The following is a 16,821-nucleotide window of genomic DNA, read 5'->3' as shown; positions in this document are numbered from 1 at the left end:
CACTGATATCGCGAACATAATAAATTGATATCGTATCGTGGTGTGTACCAATTTTCACGTAATTTGTCTTGGACTTGAGCTTTGATCTTTCTCTTTTTCCCTTTTCCTCCCTCCCTTCCCTCTTCCGAGTATTTATATTAAATTTCATATCGCTCACTCCTTTCAAGAACGTCATAAATGAAAAATCGTCCATTTTCAGTTGTGCATGTTTTCGGAATGCCCAGAAAATGTACTAAATCCCAGCAAAAGCGGCATATTTTTAACTTAATATTTATCCGCTACAGGGCAGAAAGTGTTGTTTTTGCATTTTGAAGAAAAGGTGTTGTTTAATTATTTTTTTAATAAACTAAATATTTTTCAAATGGAGAAAAAACCTTCAGGTTTTACCTAAAAATATCTGTTGCACAGTAAAAAGTTCAATAAGTGGCTTGATATTTATTTTTACTACATTGTGTTATATTTTTAAACTTTAAAAACGTTCTCCTGAAAAATCAAGTATTTTGATTTATGACGTTCTTGAAAGGAGTGAGCGATATATATAATATAAGTAAATACTTTTTAGCATTTTCTGTAAACTGACAACTTTTTGTTTGTTTGATAGTATTGTATGTAACAGATGAAATTAGCAATGTAAAAAGAAATACATTTATTAAACTATTTTAGCATTTTTTGTGTGTTAGTAGTTTTTTTATACACATTTAGTGACTTGTGTAAAAATATAACTTATAAAAATCTGTCATTTTGAACGTCACGGTTTGAACGCGTAGATCAAAAAGTTTAGTTGTTTCAATGGCAACATTCTACATGTGACAGGTTGACAGCACATTGACAGTTGTTGACACTCGTATAACCTCACCGAATTTCCGATTACATCCGATAATAGGCAAAAGATATATGAAAACAATGAAATTCGTTGTGAAATGTGGAACCCAAGGCCTCGGTCGATCTGGAACTATAACAGAAATCTCCCGCTTGCCTGAACTTGCTATACAAACACCGGCTTTAATGCTGTTCACGAAGGTATTTTTTAAACTTTTATTTTACGTTCTGTAGTAGTTTGATCATTTTTTTGACATCTTAACACAGATGAAGGAGAATACGGAAGTCTGGACTTTTACAGGGCTTACGACCGTCATAGGCTGATTTAATTTTTTACATACATTTATTTGTAACCTATATACACACATATAAATACATATAGGTACTGTATACATTCATTAAAAAAATTATTGACATATTTTTTGCAGAGACCCACCAAGCTACCTTGTGTGTCTTGTCGGTGGAGCTCTTTTTATTACGTGTTTTTATTGTTTTATATATATTTTAACCTAATATACACAAAAATAAATTTCATAGAATTAACTCTTGATCATTTACCCATTCTTTCATTTTGCCTTTGTTCCATATTTAGTTTTGACCTCTAACCTCCGTCGGCAACAAATTAAAAATGTTTGTAACGATATATTGCAGTGTTGGACTCCCATATTTATTGTTAATTCTTGGGACTATCAACCTTCGTTGTGGGTAAATCGTGTTTCACGGTTGTGTACTAGAAGAATGATCACTGATCAGTGATCACTTTTTACACACGTGTAACATTCACCAATTCTACCCATGATTGACAAACCACACTACTTTAAATTCTTGGAACTTTTAGATATATCGATCAAACTCGAAGCATAGTGTTTGTGACTTCACTTGAGATATCTATGGTGGGATGATGGAAGCTTTTTATCAAGCCTTTCTTGTATTTGTATGTGAGGTCTGGATCCCGGACTTTCAAATACTTGAAAAGCGCTAGAAAACATCCTTTGAATTTTTTATTTTCGCTCAAAATTTGACCAATAAATTTATTTACAACATATTGAGAGTGCATATATCAGGTAAGAGTGCTCAAATTCTTGGAAGTTGTATATACATATATACATATATATATATATATATATATATATATATATATATATATATATATATATATATATATATATATATATATATATATATATATATATATATATATATATATATATATATATATATATATATATATATATATATATATATGTATATATAACCAATTTTGAAACATTATTCTTGAATCACTAGAACTTCACTAGAGACATCTATTGGTGAGATGAAAAGAAGCTTTTTATTGAGCAGAAACTCTTATATTAGTATGTGAGGTCCGAATACGATAGAATCAGAAATGCCAAGATCAGGGAAATATGCAAGATCGAAGATGTCGTTAGGTGGGGAAGGCAACGAAGGAGACAATGGTATGCGCATGTGAGGAGAAAGGAACCATCCAGACTCCCCCACATTGGACTGTCCGGCCAACCCCATGGTAGACGACTCACGGGCAAACCACCAAAGAGATGGGTCGATAGCCGGGAATCGACATCGCAGGAGGCTAATCCCTCTTAAAACAGGCCACCAGGCCAAGGCAAGAAGAAGAAGAAGAAGATTTCGAGTGTGGCAAATACTTGTTCACAAATCTGGATCATCTCCGATTATAGGAGTTATTTTTCATATTATTTTTTGACATCTCAACACAGATGAAGAAGAATATTGTAACAATTACCTCTTAACGGGCACACTATTATAGAGATATTTCCGTTTCAGGGTGCGAGCGTTCCTCATCTAACCCACGAAACGCTGCAGATGGTGACCAATGACCCGCACGCGGTGCAGCTGCCGCTGCTGACGACACTGCACATGCGCGGCGGCATCGCAGCACAGGGCGGAGGCGTCTCCAAGTTTGCGGGCCTGCAGGGCCACGTGGCCTTCATGGCCTTGCAAGATCCCACGGCAGATACGCCGCAGAGCAAGCTGGAGAAGTACCATATGCCTCTTTGGACGAGAGCTGGGAAGAAGGAAATAGACGCTGATGCGTAAGGATTATATTTACAGTGAAACATCTATCTATCGTTCCTCGAATAATCGTTTTCCCGGATGTGTCGTTTATTTCTTCTATCCCGACTTCATTTCATACTAAACTAAACCGCACCGATCGTTTCTCTATCACCATTTACCGCATTTATGGTTCGAATTAAGCTGCATATTTGATACATTTGGTCTGTTTTTTTACATTATTTCCAATTTTCTTACATTCAACGGCAACGTATGGGATAGAAACTATCGAAAGCTCGTGTAACCGACAGCAGGAGAGGTCGATATTGATGAAAAAGAGCCGCTGCCTGTACCTGAATTTCCAGAAGCGTGCACACTCTTTGAAAGAAAACTTTCTAAAAAAGTATTTTTCAAAATTCTTTTCAGGTTTGTATTTCTTTTTAAATAAATACATTTGCATCTGAAACATGTATTCTTCTTAGAATTTTAGCCTACGAATGGTTATGCAGATTGGGAGGACGGTATCTTTACTCGGTTGTATCTATTTGCGTATTGACCTCTTAATCCCGCATTCATTTTTTTCCCGCATTCATAGTTTATTTTAATAGGTCCCTTTAAACACGATAGATAGAGGTATCACTGTATTTAGTTTTTAATTTGAATTTTTTTTAAAGGTTAATTTACCCTTGCCCTTACCGGTGATGTATTTAAAAAAATCTACTAAATTAATACAAAAAAAAGATCCCACAAAGGCATGGCCTGTGTGTGGGTATACATTTTATTTTAGGTCATAATAAGGTTGGAAAGAAAGTGTTGAAGAAACTTTCTTTCTTATACCCTTTATTATAATATGGTAAATAGGATCCACAATGTTACAAGTAATTTGGTGTGGAAAAAGTTGTGTATAATAAGCTGTATCTCATCACATTCCCAGGTGACGGGTACCTAACCTTAAATTACTTTTTAACCTTCCCCTCCCGGTGACATGTATTTACTACAACTCGACTTTTCAAATGAGAATATCAATATAAAATATAATTTTTAAACCCTTACCGCACCCCAATGGTGCATAGGGCACTGCTTCATATAAACGCAGTGTTATCTCGATCGATTACACATGAAGGAAAGGTGATCAGCCCTCCACTTCAGGTACCAGTCCAGTGTAATATTGAATAAATATTAGAGTAAAAATATCACTTATATTTACTAAACCCCCCTGAGAATCGAACCCGGGACCTCCAGAACGGTAGCCGAGCATGCTGACCATTACACTACGGAGGCGAACAAAAATAAAATATAATAGATAAGTATTAATTTTAAATTTATGTATTAATTTTAAATTAAACACAGATTTTTGAGTCTACTAAGTTGTATTTTATTAACGAAAACTCATAAAAAAATTATATTGTGACAATTGTTTCGCCTGTTAGGGCTAAACATACGCTTGATAATGCCCTAACAAGGTAATAAAATTGTCACAATATAATTTTTTTATGTATTTTTGTTAGTAAAATACAACTTAGTAGACTCAAAAAAACTGTGTTTGATTTGAAATTAATACATAAAAAGGATTATATTTCTTTGGTTTTTCCTTTGAAATTTTTTAAAAGGTTTATTAACCATCCCCTACCGGTGATATGTCGCTCACTCCTTACAACAACGTCATAAATCAAAAATTGTCAATTTTCAGTTGTCCATGTTTTCGGAATGCCCAGAATATGTACTATATCCCAGCAAAAGCGGCATATTTTTAACTTAATATTTACCTGCTACAGGGCAGAAAGTGTTGTTTTTGCATTTGAAGAAAAGGTATTGTTTAATTATTTTTTCAAATTTATTTAATATTTTTCAAATGATGTAAAAACATTCAGGTTTTACCTAAAAAGATCTGTTGTACAGTAAAAAGTTCAATAAGTGGCTTGATATTTATTTTTAATACATTTTATTATATTTGAAAAATTTAAAGTAAATTAAATAAGTAGATTTTTTTAATACATCGCTCACTTCTTTCAACAATGTCAGATATAAAAAAACTAGATTTTTCAGGAGATCGTTTTTAAAGTTTAAAAATATTATGAAATGTATTAAAAATAAATATCAAGCCACTTTTTGAACTTTTTACTGTGCAACAGATCTTTGAAAAATATTAAGTATATTTTTAAAAAAATGATTTAACAGTATCTTTTTTTCAAAATGCAAAAACAACACTTTCTGCCCTGTAGCGGGTGAATATTAAGTTTAAAATATGCCGCTTTTGCTGGGATATAGTACATTTTCTGGGCATTCTGAAAACATGCACAACTGAAAATTGACAATTTTTGATTTATGACGTTGTTGAAAGGGGCGAGCGATATGTACATTTTACACATATTTCTAGTTATATGGACCTGGTGGAAAGCTACAAACCAGATATGTACGCGTCTCTGTGTGACAACTGCACGGACGACTCCAGCTCAAAGAAGAGAATCAGCAAATCCATAGATCGAAGTGCGGCCATGTTCTCTAGGTGTTTGGAGAGGCATAACAAGTCTGAATTCCTTACTAAACACAGTACTTTATTAGGTGAGCAAATACGTGTGTACAATAAAGAAAAAATAATAATAAAAAAGGGTAAAAGCACTGTTTATCAAGCGTGGTCCGTCCATACATGCTGTGAATGCTCCGCATACCTTGCATTTTAGAGTAAAAAGATTTAAACATCTATCCTTCAACAGCAATACTGCAATTTAAATATTTTGATATTTCTACAGCGACCATATTATGTTATTTTATTTTTTATGTTATGTTACAAAAACAGTGCTGTACAATGATCAAGAATATGAGTAGCGTGGTTATCAATCATGGAATTGTTGAATGTTATATGTGTGTAAAGTGATCATATAAACCAGCCTATGACGGTATAAGCCCCGTAAATGCCCAGACTTCTATATTCTTCTTCTTCAATATTGACATGTTAAAAACTAATACTCTTTTTTTCCCTTGTTTATTCGATTGCAGCAGGTGTATTTAAATCAATAAAACTTTTATTTGCAGGCGTTATAGGAGGAGGAAATTGCCTACAAGAAAGAAAGAGATCCTTGGAACAGCTTCTAGAAAATTCCGCTTATTTGGGCGGTTTTATTTTGGACGGAATAGAGACTAATGGACCGTTACTTGAAAACCGAAGTTACAAAAGTATTGATGATATCGTAACTGCAGTCACAGTAAGTATATGCCTTTTTTAACATCTCAATATAGATGACGAATATGGGGCTTATGACCGTCGTAACATCCACTAATTCTACCCATGATTGACAACCACACTACTGAAATTCTCGAAAGTTGTATATATACATGTGTCGCATAAAAAGCGTCTGTCCAACACACCGCTAGACTGTGTATAGGTGTGGCTGTGACTTCTCCGCTCCGTCGCTCTCAGGGTCGTAAATCGCGAAAGTTATGAGCTGGGGAGAGGTTCTCAATGCGCACGGCCGATTTCCCCATGACATGTTTACATATATTTTTACGTATTTCAACATTACATTAAGGCGGCCACCCCCGAAAGCGAAACATTTCTTTATTGGAGGGGCAGCACTACCTTGACAAATACAAATCATTATTCAAAGGCCCTTTTCAGGGCAACATTCATTTATACATATACAATTTATAAATACGGTCCATTTTAGGGCCGTGTGCTCAGCTGGTCCGTTACAATACACATAAATATGATCCAATTTCAAAATATTGTACTTTTTTAATTTATTTTTTTATTATTTATTTGGCAGTCACCCAGCGAAAGGATGTTTCTGCCAGTGTCAAGTATTATTTTTATTTACAATAAAAATAAAGGAACATAGATCAGTTTTTTCACTAAATAATTTAATCAAAATTTTAAATCGAAACAAACTTAGGTAATTAATGTCTAACATATAGTCTTTGTGGAATGAATTGAACAGTTTTGGAGCTATGAAAAATGAGTGTCTGCGCAAATCTGGATTTGCAAAAAGGGTTTCAAGTAAATTATTTATTGTTTGGCTAGACATATTAATATTTTTAGAAAATAAATGCTGGCGCACGATAACATATCGCTCACTCCTTTCAAGAACGTCATAAATCAAAAAACTTGATTTTTCAGGAGAACGTTTTTAAAGTTTAAAAATATAATACAATGTATTAAAAATAAATATCAAGCCACTTATTGAACTTTTTACTGTGCAACAGATCTTTTTATGTAAAACTTGGAGGTTATTTCTCCATTTGAAAAATATTTAGTTTATTTCAAAAAATAATTAAATAATACATTTTCTTCAAAATGTAAAAACAACACTTTCTTCCCTGTGGCGGGTAAATATTAAGTTAAAAATATGCCGCTTTTGCTGGGATATAGTACATTTTCTGGGCATTCCGAAAACATGCACCACTGAAAATTGACAATTTTTGATTTATGACGTTCTTGAAAGGAATGAGCGATATATTAGACACTGTTGGCTTTTTTTATCTGATTACCCGTAGCTCCAAAAGTTCAGCTTCCTGAAATAATTGCCTAATAACTACTTTAAAATTACTTTATTTTTAATTGTTTTTCTTTTGCGGTTTCTTTTCTTTTTTATTGTTATTTTAATTTCATAAAAAAAAATGTTGTAAAACATATATGGCTGACTAAGTATTACACCCACCACTTAGTCAAGCTGGAATAAAGAGTTATAATTACATTGAAACCTCTATCTATCGTTCCTCGAATAATCGTTTTCCCGGATGTGTCGTTTATTTCTTCTATCTCAAATTCATTTCATACAAAAAAGATCGCATTGATCGTTTCTATCCACCATTTTACCGCATTCATCGTTTGAATTATGCTACATATTTGATATAATTTGTCTGTTTTTTCCTTTTTTTTAATTTTCTCAATTTTTTTACATTTGACGACAGTATATCAACGTGTGGGATACAGACTATCGAAAGCTTGTGTGATGGATACAGCAGAAGTCTGAAGATCTTTGGGTTCTGTTCAACTTTGTATATATATATTTTTTTAATAAATACATTTATTAACATCTAAAACTTGTATTCTTGAAATTTCCACCTACTAATGGTTATGCAGATTGGGAGGACGGTATCTTTACTCGATCGTATGTCCTTGTGTCTTCTTTATCCCGCATTCATTGTTTTCCCGCATTCATAGTTTATTTCAATAGGTCCCTTTAAAAACGATAGATAGAGGTTTCACTGTATTATTATTATATTTTAATATAATATAAATTTATTTGTCCAGAAAGAACTTCCGGAAGACAAGGTGCGCGTCGTGCAGGGCTGCTGGAACCCAGTGGCCTTGTTGGACTTGGTCGCCGAAGGATGGGACTTGTTCGACTCCAGCCTGCCCTACATTGCTACGGAGAGAGGGGCCGCTCTCACATTCCATTACGACCCTCAAAAAAACTGTTCCCCTCAAAAGACGCATGACTCGCGGTGTTACGAAGTCGATCTACATGATCCGAGGTATAAACTTAATAAAAAAGAAGGCAGACTGTTAACTGTCATCAGCAGACCTTCCTTTCTACTAGAAGGGTTCTGCATTTTGTGTCCTAGCTTAATTTATGGTATTATGTTAGGTTAGGTTAGTTTTTTTAGGTCAGGTTTACAATAATCTATACATTATATGAATTTTTGTTTCTTCTAAAAAAAAATATGTTTTATGTATAATCTAGTGTGGGCCAATCAGGGATTTGTCAGCATTTGCTCATTGCTGGGAGGAAACCACGTTGCACTCCTCAGGAGAAGCCGGACTGCTGACTGTCATCAGCAGACCTTCCGTTCTACTAGAAGGGTTCTGCATTTTGTGTCCTAGCTTGATTTATGGTACCATGTTAGGTTAGGTTAGTTTTTTTAGGTCAGGTTTAATTTTTATATATAAGGTTAGGTTAGGGCTTGTTTGAGTTCATTTTTTCACCTTAGGTGAGGTCAATGTCTCCATTTTTAATTTAAGTTTTACTTAGTATATACCAGTATTTCTTAAAATGCATTCTGCATAATTTTCAAAGTCTTAATTTTAGAGATGTGTCCTTGGAACGTTGAAGAGGGGGTTGGAGCTGTTTTTTTTTTTTTAAATATATCTATATTTAAAATATCTTCACAATAAATTCACTCAATTTAAAATAATTTTGTCTGGAAAATTAACATTCAAATCAATATTTTTACATATTTTAGATATTCTGAAGATTTTAGACCAATACTGGATGGATGCTGTTGCTACTGTTGTAGCAAGTACTCCCGGGCCTACATCAATCACCTCCTGAATACGAGGGAGCTCCTAGCCAGCGTACTGCTCATGATGTAAGTATGCCAAATGACAAAATAACGTAACATTTATTTTGCATGGAGTTTTCGTAAAAGGTCAAACCCTCCCCCCTTGCCTGAAGGAGATCTTCAAACCCTCCCCCCTTGCCCGAAGGAGATCTTCCAACCCTCCCCCCTTCTCTGAAGGAGGTCTTCCAACCCTCCCCCCTTGCCTGAAGGAGATCTTCCAACCCTCCTCCCTTGCCCGAAGGAGATCTTCCAACCCTCTCCCCTTGCCCGAAGGAGATCTTCCAACCCTCCCCCCTTGCCTGAAGGAGATATTCCGACCCTCCCCCCTTGCCTTGAAGGAGATCTTCCAACCCTCCCCCCTTGCCTGAAGGAGATCTTCCGACCCTCCCCCTTGCCTTGAAGGAGATCTTCCAACCCTCCCCCCTTGCCTGAAGGAGATCTTCCAACCCTCCTCCCTTGCCTGAAGGAGATCTTCCAACCCTCCCCCCTTGCCCGAAGGAGATCTTCCAACCCTCCCCCCTTGCCTGAAGGAGATATTCCGACCCTCCCCCCTTGCCTTGAAGGAGATCTTCCAACCCTCCCCCCTTGCCCGAAGGAGATCTTCCAACCCTCCCCCGTTGCCTGAAGGAGATCTTCCAACCCTCCCCCCTTGCTCGAAGGTGATTTTCCAACCCTCCCCCCTTGCCTGAAGGAGATTTTCCAACCCTCCCCCCTTGCCTGAAGGAGATCTTCCAACCCTCCCCCCTTGCCCGAAGGAGATCTTCCAACCCTCCCCCATTGCCTGAAGGAGTTCTTCCAACCCTCCCCCCTTGCCCGAAGGTGATTTTCCACCCTCCCCCCTTGCCTGAAGGAGATCTTCCAACCCTCCCCCCTTGCCTTGAAGGAGATCTTCCAACCCTCCCCCCTTGCCCGAAGGAGATCTTCCAACCCTCCCCCGTTGCCTGAAGGAGATCTTCCAACCCTCCCCCCTTGCTCGAAGGTGATTTTCCAACCCTCACCCCGTTGCCTGAAGGAGATCTTCCAACCCTCCACCCTTGCCTTGAAGGAGATCTTCCAACCCTCCCCCCTTGCCTGAAGGAGATCTTCCAACACTCCCCCCTTGCCTGAAGGAGATCTTCCAACCCTCCCCCCTTGCCCGAAGGAGATCTTCCAACCCTCCCCCCTTGCCTGAAGGAGATCTTCCAACCCTCCACCCTTGCCTTGAACGAGATCTTCCAACCCTCCCCCCTTGCCTGAAGGAGATCTTCCAACCCTCCCCCCTTGCCTTGAAGGAAATCTTCCAACACTCCCCCCTTGCCTGATGGAGAGGATTGCCTGATGTTTGTGAACAAGAACTTAAAATATTCAAAATTGCTTCACTCTTTTTTCTTTAGCTGTTTTTATATAGCATTTCTGTATCTTTAGGCACAATCTCCATCACTACCTGCAGTTCTTCAGCGTGATCCGCACGAATGTGGCCACGGAGAGGCTGAGGACGATGAGGGAACTGGTCAGCGAGCAGTTTGAGGAACACGAGGTCCGTAGGAAGCAGCGGGGAGCCAGCCAGACCCGAGCGGAGCCCGTCAAGAGAAGGAGACTATCGGAGGAATCCATACAAACCAAACGACCAGAGATTTAACCTATTTTATACCTTTTCTAACCGGTTTGATGCCACGAGCGTGTTAACCGGATCCACGCAGCTCGCATAACCGTATGTGTTTTCACAAAACATGCTCCATACACGGCTGACATAAGCGTATGTGTTTTTACTTTGCTCCAAGTTTCCAACCTCAGTTCAACTTGGAGGGATTTTTTCATGGTGATGAACTTTGGATAAAATAATACGTCAATCCTTGGCCTTATGACATCTGTTGAAATATCTGACTAATAATTTGTAACATCACAAGGATAAATAAAAGAACAGATACCTGATATTTCTTGAGGTTGGTAATTAGTCCGCGCCATAATCATGCCCTATATCTGTCTCACTCTCGACGCTACGCATCGCCAGTGGGTAAGAGTGACACACAATGCGTGCTTTGATTTATTTATGTTACGATCTTATTTGTTTATATTACGATATATTTCAAGAATAATGTGACACAAGTGTATTATAGAGTACCAAAAAGGCACAATGAATCCCATTGAACGTTTTTGTTTAGGAAAATAAATCGTTTCTTAACTAAATACATGATAAAAGTAATCATTTAAAAAAAGGTGAAATACCTCCGCGCACGGGCGTCTCTTAGGAACAAAGTTAACGCGGTTAAAAAGGTTAACGCGGTCTCCAATTCTGTGCTCGCCAGGCTGGCCATACAAAATAAGCTCTCCTTTGAGCTTACTGCAAGCCTGTTGGCTTGCAGTAGATATTGCGAATCCAATTGGAATATTTTTTTACGAGAATATATATCGCTCACTCCTTTCAAGAACGTCACAAATAAAAAAACTTGATTTTTCAGGAGAACGTTTTTTAAGTTTAAAAATATAATACAATGTATTAAAAATATATATCAAGCCACTTACTGAACTTTTTACTGTGCAACAGATCTTTTTAGGTAAAACCTGAAAGATTTTTCTCCATTTGAAAAATATTTAGCCTTTTTAAAAAAAATAATTAAACAATACCCTATCTTCAAAATGCAAAAACAACACTTTCTGCCCTGTAGCGGGTAAATATTAAGTTAAAAATGTTCCGCTTTTGCTGGGATATAGTACATTTTTTGGGCATTCCGAAAACATGCACAACTGAAAATTGACGATTTTGATTTATGACGTTCTTGAAAGGAGTGAGCGATATGTCCGCCTCCGTAGTGTAATGGTCAGCACTCTCGGCTACCGTTCTGGAGGTCAGATAAATATAAGAATTTTTTTCACTCTAATATTTATTCAATATTACCCTGGACTGGTTCCTGAAGCGGAGGGCTGATCACCTTTTCTTCATGTGTAATCGATCAAGATAACACTGCGTTTATATGAAGCAGTGCCCTATGCACCATTGGGGTGCGGATAAGGGTTCTATTATTATTATTATTATAAATATTTTATTATAACTTAATTATAATGTCTACCGGTTAGCTTTGAAACCGGTAGACATTATAATTAAGTTATAATAAAATATTTTTAGTGATTTTAAAACAAAGTTACATTTTAATTATAAAATGGAAAATCACAAAGTTTGTGCTTCAAATATAAATTAAAGAATAAATACACATTACTGATAATCATTTTTATTGACAAAAAATCTTCAAACATAAAAAATACAACCATCTACTAAAGGGAAAATGTTATATATATATATACATATATTATCCATCCAGACCTATGGCTCGCTCCTTTATACCTTTACACACGTCTAACCCTGGTTATAGAAATATTTCAGAATAGGACAAGTACCTCCACTTACTTTAATGGAAATGTTTCATAATCTTTCACTTCAAAACCAATATAAACCAGTTAAGTACTCAACCAACAGTTCCACGGATACCTCCAGAAGGCCTTGCATTTATTTTTCATCACTAATAACAAACCCTTATCCGCACCCAATGGTGCATAGGGCACTGCGTTTTATATGACGTAAATCGTATTAAATCGTAGTACGCAGCTCTCAGAGTCATAGATGGGACGTCTGTTCGAACAGGCGTTTAAGCGCCGACTGATGGCAGCTATCCGATAAGCGACAGACCAAAATTAGTCAGATCTAATATTAATCATAATAAAACCCTTATCTGCACCCCAATGGTGCATAGGGCACTGCTTCATATGAACGCAGTGTTATCTTGATCGTTTACACATGAAGGAAAGGTGATCAGCCTTCCGCTTCAGGTACCAGTCCAGGGTAATATTGAATAAATATTACAGTGAAAAAATCACTTATATTTATTTTACCCCCCTTGGGAATCGAACCCGGGACCTCCAGAACGGTAGCCGAGCGTGCTGACCATTACACTACGGAGGCGGACAAAAAATTTTTTTTCACTGGCAACATGAATTCAGTCACTCATTGGTTGTTTTAACCTTTCCGGGAGTATGGACGTAAATGAACGTCGGTGCGAATTCCCCTCAAAGGAGTATCGACGTTACTGAACGTCGAAGTCAGTTAATATGATGTAATTTGCATAGTAATGACCACCTCCGTAGTGTAATGGTCAGCACGCTCGGCTACCGTTCTGCAGGTCCCGGGTTCGATTCCCAAGAGGGGTAAAATAAATATAAGTGATTTTTTCACTGTCATATTTATTCAATATTACCCTGGACTGGTACCTGAAGCGGAGGGCTGATCACCTTTCCTTCATGTGTAAACGATCAAGATAACACTGCGTTTATATGACGCAGTGCCCTATGCACCATTGGGGTGCGGATAAGGGTTTTATTTTATTTTATTATTAATGACATCTGTCGATATTTAACTTTGTCATAAAATAAAACCTGGAGATGGTGAGCTTTTTTTTTTATTCAAATTATTTTTACGTAATTTCTATCTTCATAAAAGCCAAGCTAGCGGTTCACAACGGCGTGCTAGTACCGACACTAATGTATGGAAGCGAAACATGGAACTGGCAAAGGAAGGATGAAAGCAGAGTGAACGCTGTTGAAATGCGCTCCCTCGGACGAATGTGTGGAAAATCATTGTATGACAGAATTAAAAACGACGATATAAGGAAGGAATGTAAGGCTGAACGAGACATGGGACCTAAGAGGAAAAAAATCCACGTCGAATGAGATTCAACATTAGACCAGTAAGGGTTAAGTCAAAATTGCATATTTTCCAGTTAACGTTTTTTATTTATAGTAACGTTTTTTATTTATTTATTTATAGTAAACACGGTTATTGGATTGAATTCTACTTTTATATACATATATATGTGATGCGTTTCCTCTTATTAAGTCAAAATTGCATATTTTCCAGTTATCGTTTTTTATTTATTGCAACTGCGGACAGTTGGTAGAATTCCATATTGGATTATTCCGTAATATTTCCAAAATTAAACACTGTTATTGGATTGAATTCTACTTTTATTTACATATATATGATAATATGTGACGCGTTTCCTCTTATTAAGTCAAAATTGCATATTTTCAAGTTAACGTTTTTTGCCAGCACACCCACAATATCAACAACAACAAAAAAGATATATATTATGTTGACAGCTGTTGAAATTAATTTAAATTTCTCTAATTTTCAAATGGCTTTCCATCAAATTTTTTGTTGACTTTTTAGCTACCTTTACGGAGGCCTGTTCGGGAACTGTTGGTTGATAACTATATATATACATATAAATATATATATATATATATATATATATATATATATATATATATATATATATATATATATATATATATATATATATATATATATATATATATATATATATATATATATATATATATATATATATATATATATATATATATATATATATATATATATATATATAAATATCTCAGCGCATTTTTAAAAACCTCTTAATACATGGCATATAGGCAAATGATATAAATGCAATAGTACTATTATTTATTATATCATATACTGGATTTTTTTTCAAAGGGATAACCCGCCTAGCCTCTACTTTAAGAGGCTTGTCTGCAATAAAAATGTAACACTGTAATGCCCCTCAATTTGGTAAAGGTGAATTAATTAAAATGCTTCATTGTGATGCCCTTCAATTTGATAAAGATGAATGAATAAAAATGTTACATTGTGACACCCCTCAAATTGGTTAAGATTAATGAATAAAAATGCTACACTGTGATGCCCTTCAATTCGGTGAGGATGAATGAATAAAAATGCTACCATGACGCCCCTCAATTTGGTTAAGATTAATCAATAAAAATGCTACATTGTGATGCCCCTTAATACAATAAAGATGAATAATGCTACACTTTAATGCCCCTCAATTTGGTTAAGATTAATCAATAAAAATGCTACATTGTGATGCCCCTCAATTTGGTAAAGATGAATGAATAAAAATGTTACATTGTGACGCCCCTCAAATTGGTTAAGATTAATCAATAAAAATGCTACAATGTGATGCCCCTCAATTCGGTAAGGATGAATGAATAAAAATGCTACCATGACGCTCCTCAATTTGGTTAAGATTAATCAATAAAAATGCTACATCGTGATGCCCCTCAATACGGTAAAGATGAATAATGCTACACTGTAATGCCTCTCAATTTGGTAAGGATGAATTAATCAAAATGCTACCATGACGTCTCAAATTGGTTAATATTAATCAATAAAAATGGTACATTTTGATGCCCCTCAATACGGTAAAGATGAATAATGCTACACTGTAATGCCCCTCAATTTGGTTAAGATTAATTAATAAAAATGCTACATTGTGATGCCACTCCATTTGGTAAGGTGAATTAATAAAAATGCTATCATGCCGCCTCTCAAATTGGTTAAGATTATTCAGTAAAAATGCTACACTGTGATGCCCCTCAATTTGGTAAGGAAGAGTTAATAAAAATGCACCGAGTATATTTGACATTTAAAATACAATAAAATTTCACATTTATAAATATAAATTGGTATAGGAAACGCATACAAAAATTAAATACAATATATTACGTATTTTAATTCTTAAAACATTGGTATAAAATTGATATACATAGTAACTACATAGAATAATAATTTGGTGTTCTCAATTCATTAAAACTAGGCTTGATATATACGATATATACTTAAGTTAAGGTTCTTGGCGCTAAGTAAAATGGGTAGAGTCGGTTTCTCTGCTGCAGACCCGTCATACGTGATCCCGCAAAATTCCGGGAAGGACTTCCGGACTTACGTATCGTCATCAAGATAGTTTTATTTACTAACTTAAATCTCTTGTGCGGAATACATGTACATTGGCGGGCTTATTGCTAAGAAGCGACATCTTCTAACTGACCAAAAAACACACTAATGTTTAGACGTTATAGGGCTGTTCAAAAGAAGAGGGCAGATAGTGATGTACATTAAAAAGAAAATATAAATTAAAATTAATCACAGTATGAGTCAACAAATAATTTCATCATATTGATGAAAACAATGAAGGATCAGGCAAGGAGTTGAGGGGGAGAGGGTAGAGAAAACCGAGGGAGAATGGTATGATGACAGTTGGGGTTCCAAGGATAGAGAAGACAAGGGAGGCAAAGGAAGAAGCATCAGGTAAGGGGTTGAGGGGGAGAGGTAGAGGAAACCAAGAAAGAATGATATGATGGACAGTTAGGGTTCTAATAAGGATAGAGAGAAAACAAAGAAGGCGAAGAAAGAAGGATCAGGTAAGGGGTTGAGAATTCTGAAAATTCCGCGTGCACTGGTGATATGTATTTTGTACACCATATGAAAATGTGATTTAAAAACGGGAAAAATATGAATACTCATAAATGTTGCTTTTATTGACCATAGATGAAGTTGAAATATAACAATTTTGTAATGTTACCTCTGGTATTTGAAAATTAGAAAAAAATACATTGCAATAGCTAGCGTAGCTACACGACCGCCGTGTACGACGGTCCGCGTACTACTGGCGCTGCTAAACACGCTAAGACATGCGCGTATATGCAAAGCGCGTATTGTATTGGTGAAACGTTTGTGTATTGGTGATTTTATCCCCGATTTTTTCACAAATTATTTATTTCCGTGGCTGCAAATGAATAACTTTATATTATAATACTTTCATGTGATATATGATTATATTACGGAGGAATACAAAAATT

At 36.0% G+C, this 16,821-nt stretch overlaps 1 protein-coding gene across 1 annotated transcript; it reads left to right on the top strand.

Annotated features, from left to right (window-relative positions):
- The first annotated feature begins 800 nt into the window (after nucleotides 1–800).
- LOC148310321 (queuine tRNA-ribosyltransferase accessory subunit 2) lies at nucleotides 801–11,557 on the top strand. Its single transcript, XM_088258651.1, has 7 exons — nucleotides 801–1,020; nucleotides 2,623–2,891; nucleotides 5,228–5,412; nucleotides 5,884–6,053; nucleotides 8,102–8,325; nucleotides 9,034–9,159; nucleotides 10,537–11,557. The coding sequence occupies exons 1-7, from the start codon at nucleotides 895–897 to the stop codon at nucleotides 10,748–10,750; spliced, it is 1,314 nt and encodes a 437-aa protein (XP_088114777.1). The 5' UTR covers nucleotides 801–894; the 3' UTR covers nucleotides 10,751–11,557.
- Nucleotides 11,558–16,821: the final 5,264 nt, after the last annotated feature.

The sequence above is a fragment of the Brachycentrus maculatus genome, unplaced genomic scaffold, assembly GCF_059751285.1.
Source record: "Brachycentrus maculatus isolate JH-2025_06_01 unplaced genomic scaffold, ASM5975128v1 h1tg000101l, whole genome shotgun sequence".
Lineage (NCBI taxonomy): Eukaryota > Metazoa > Arthropoda > Insecta > Trichoptera > Brachycentridae > Brachycentrus > Brachycentrus maculatus.
Note: the sequence above shows the minus strand (reverse complement) of the source record. Positions and strands in the feature narration are given on the sequence as shown.

Excerpts from the sequence above, each read along its gene's own strand:
- LOC148310321 (XM_088258651.1), top strand. The coding sequence starts at position 895 with ATGAAAACAATGAAATTCGTTGTGAAATGTGGAACCCAAGGCCTCGGT. Across the intron at positions 1,021-2,622 it reads CTTTAATGCTGTTCACGAAG|GGTGCGAGCGTTCCTCATCT; the intron begins GTATTTTTTAAA and ends TTTCCGTTTCAG. Across the intron at positions 6,054-8,101 it reads ATATCGTAACTGCAGTCACA|AAAGAACTTCCGGAAGACAA; the intron begins GTAAGTATATGC and ends TTATTTGTCCAG.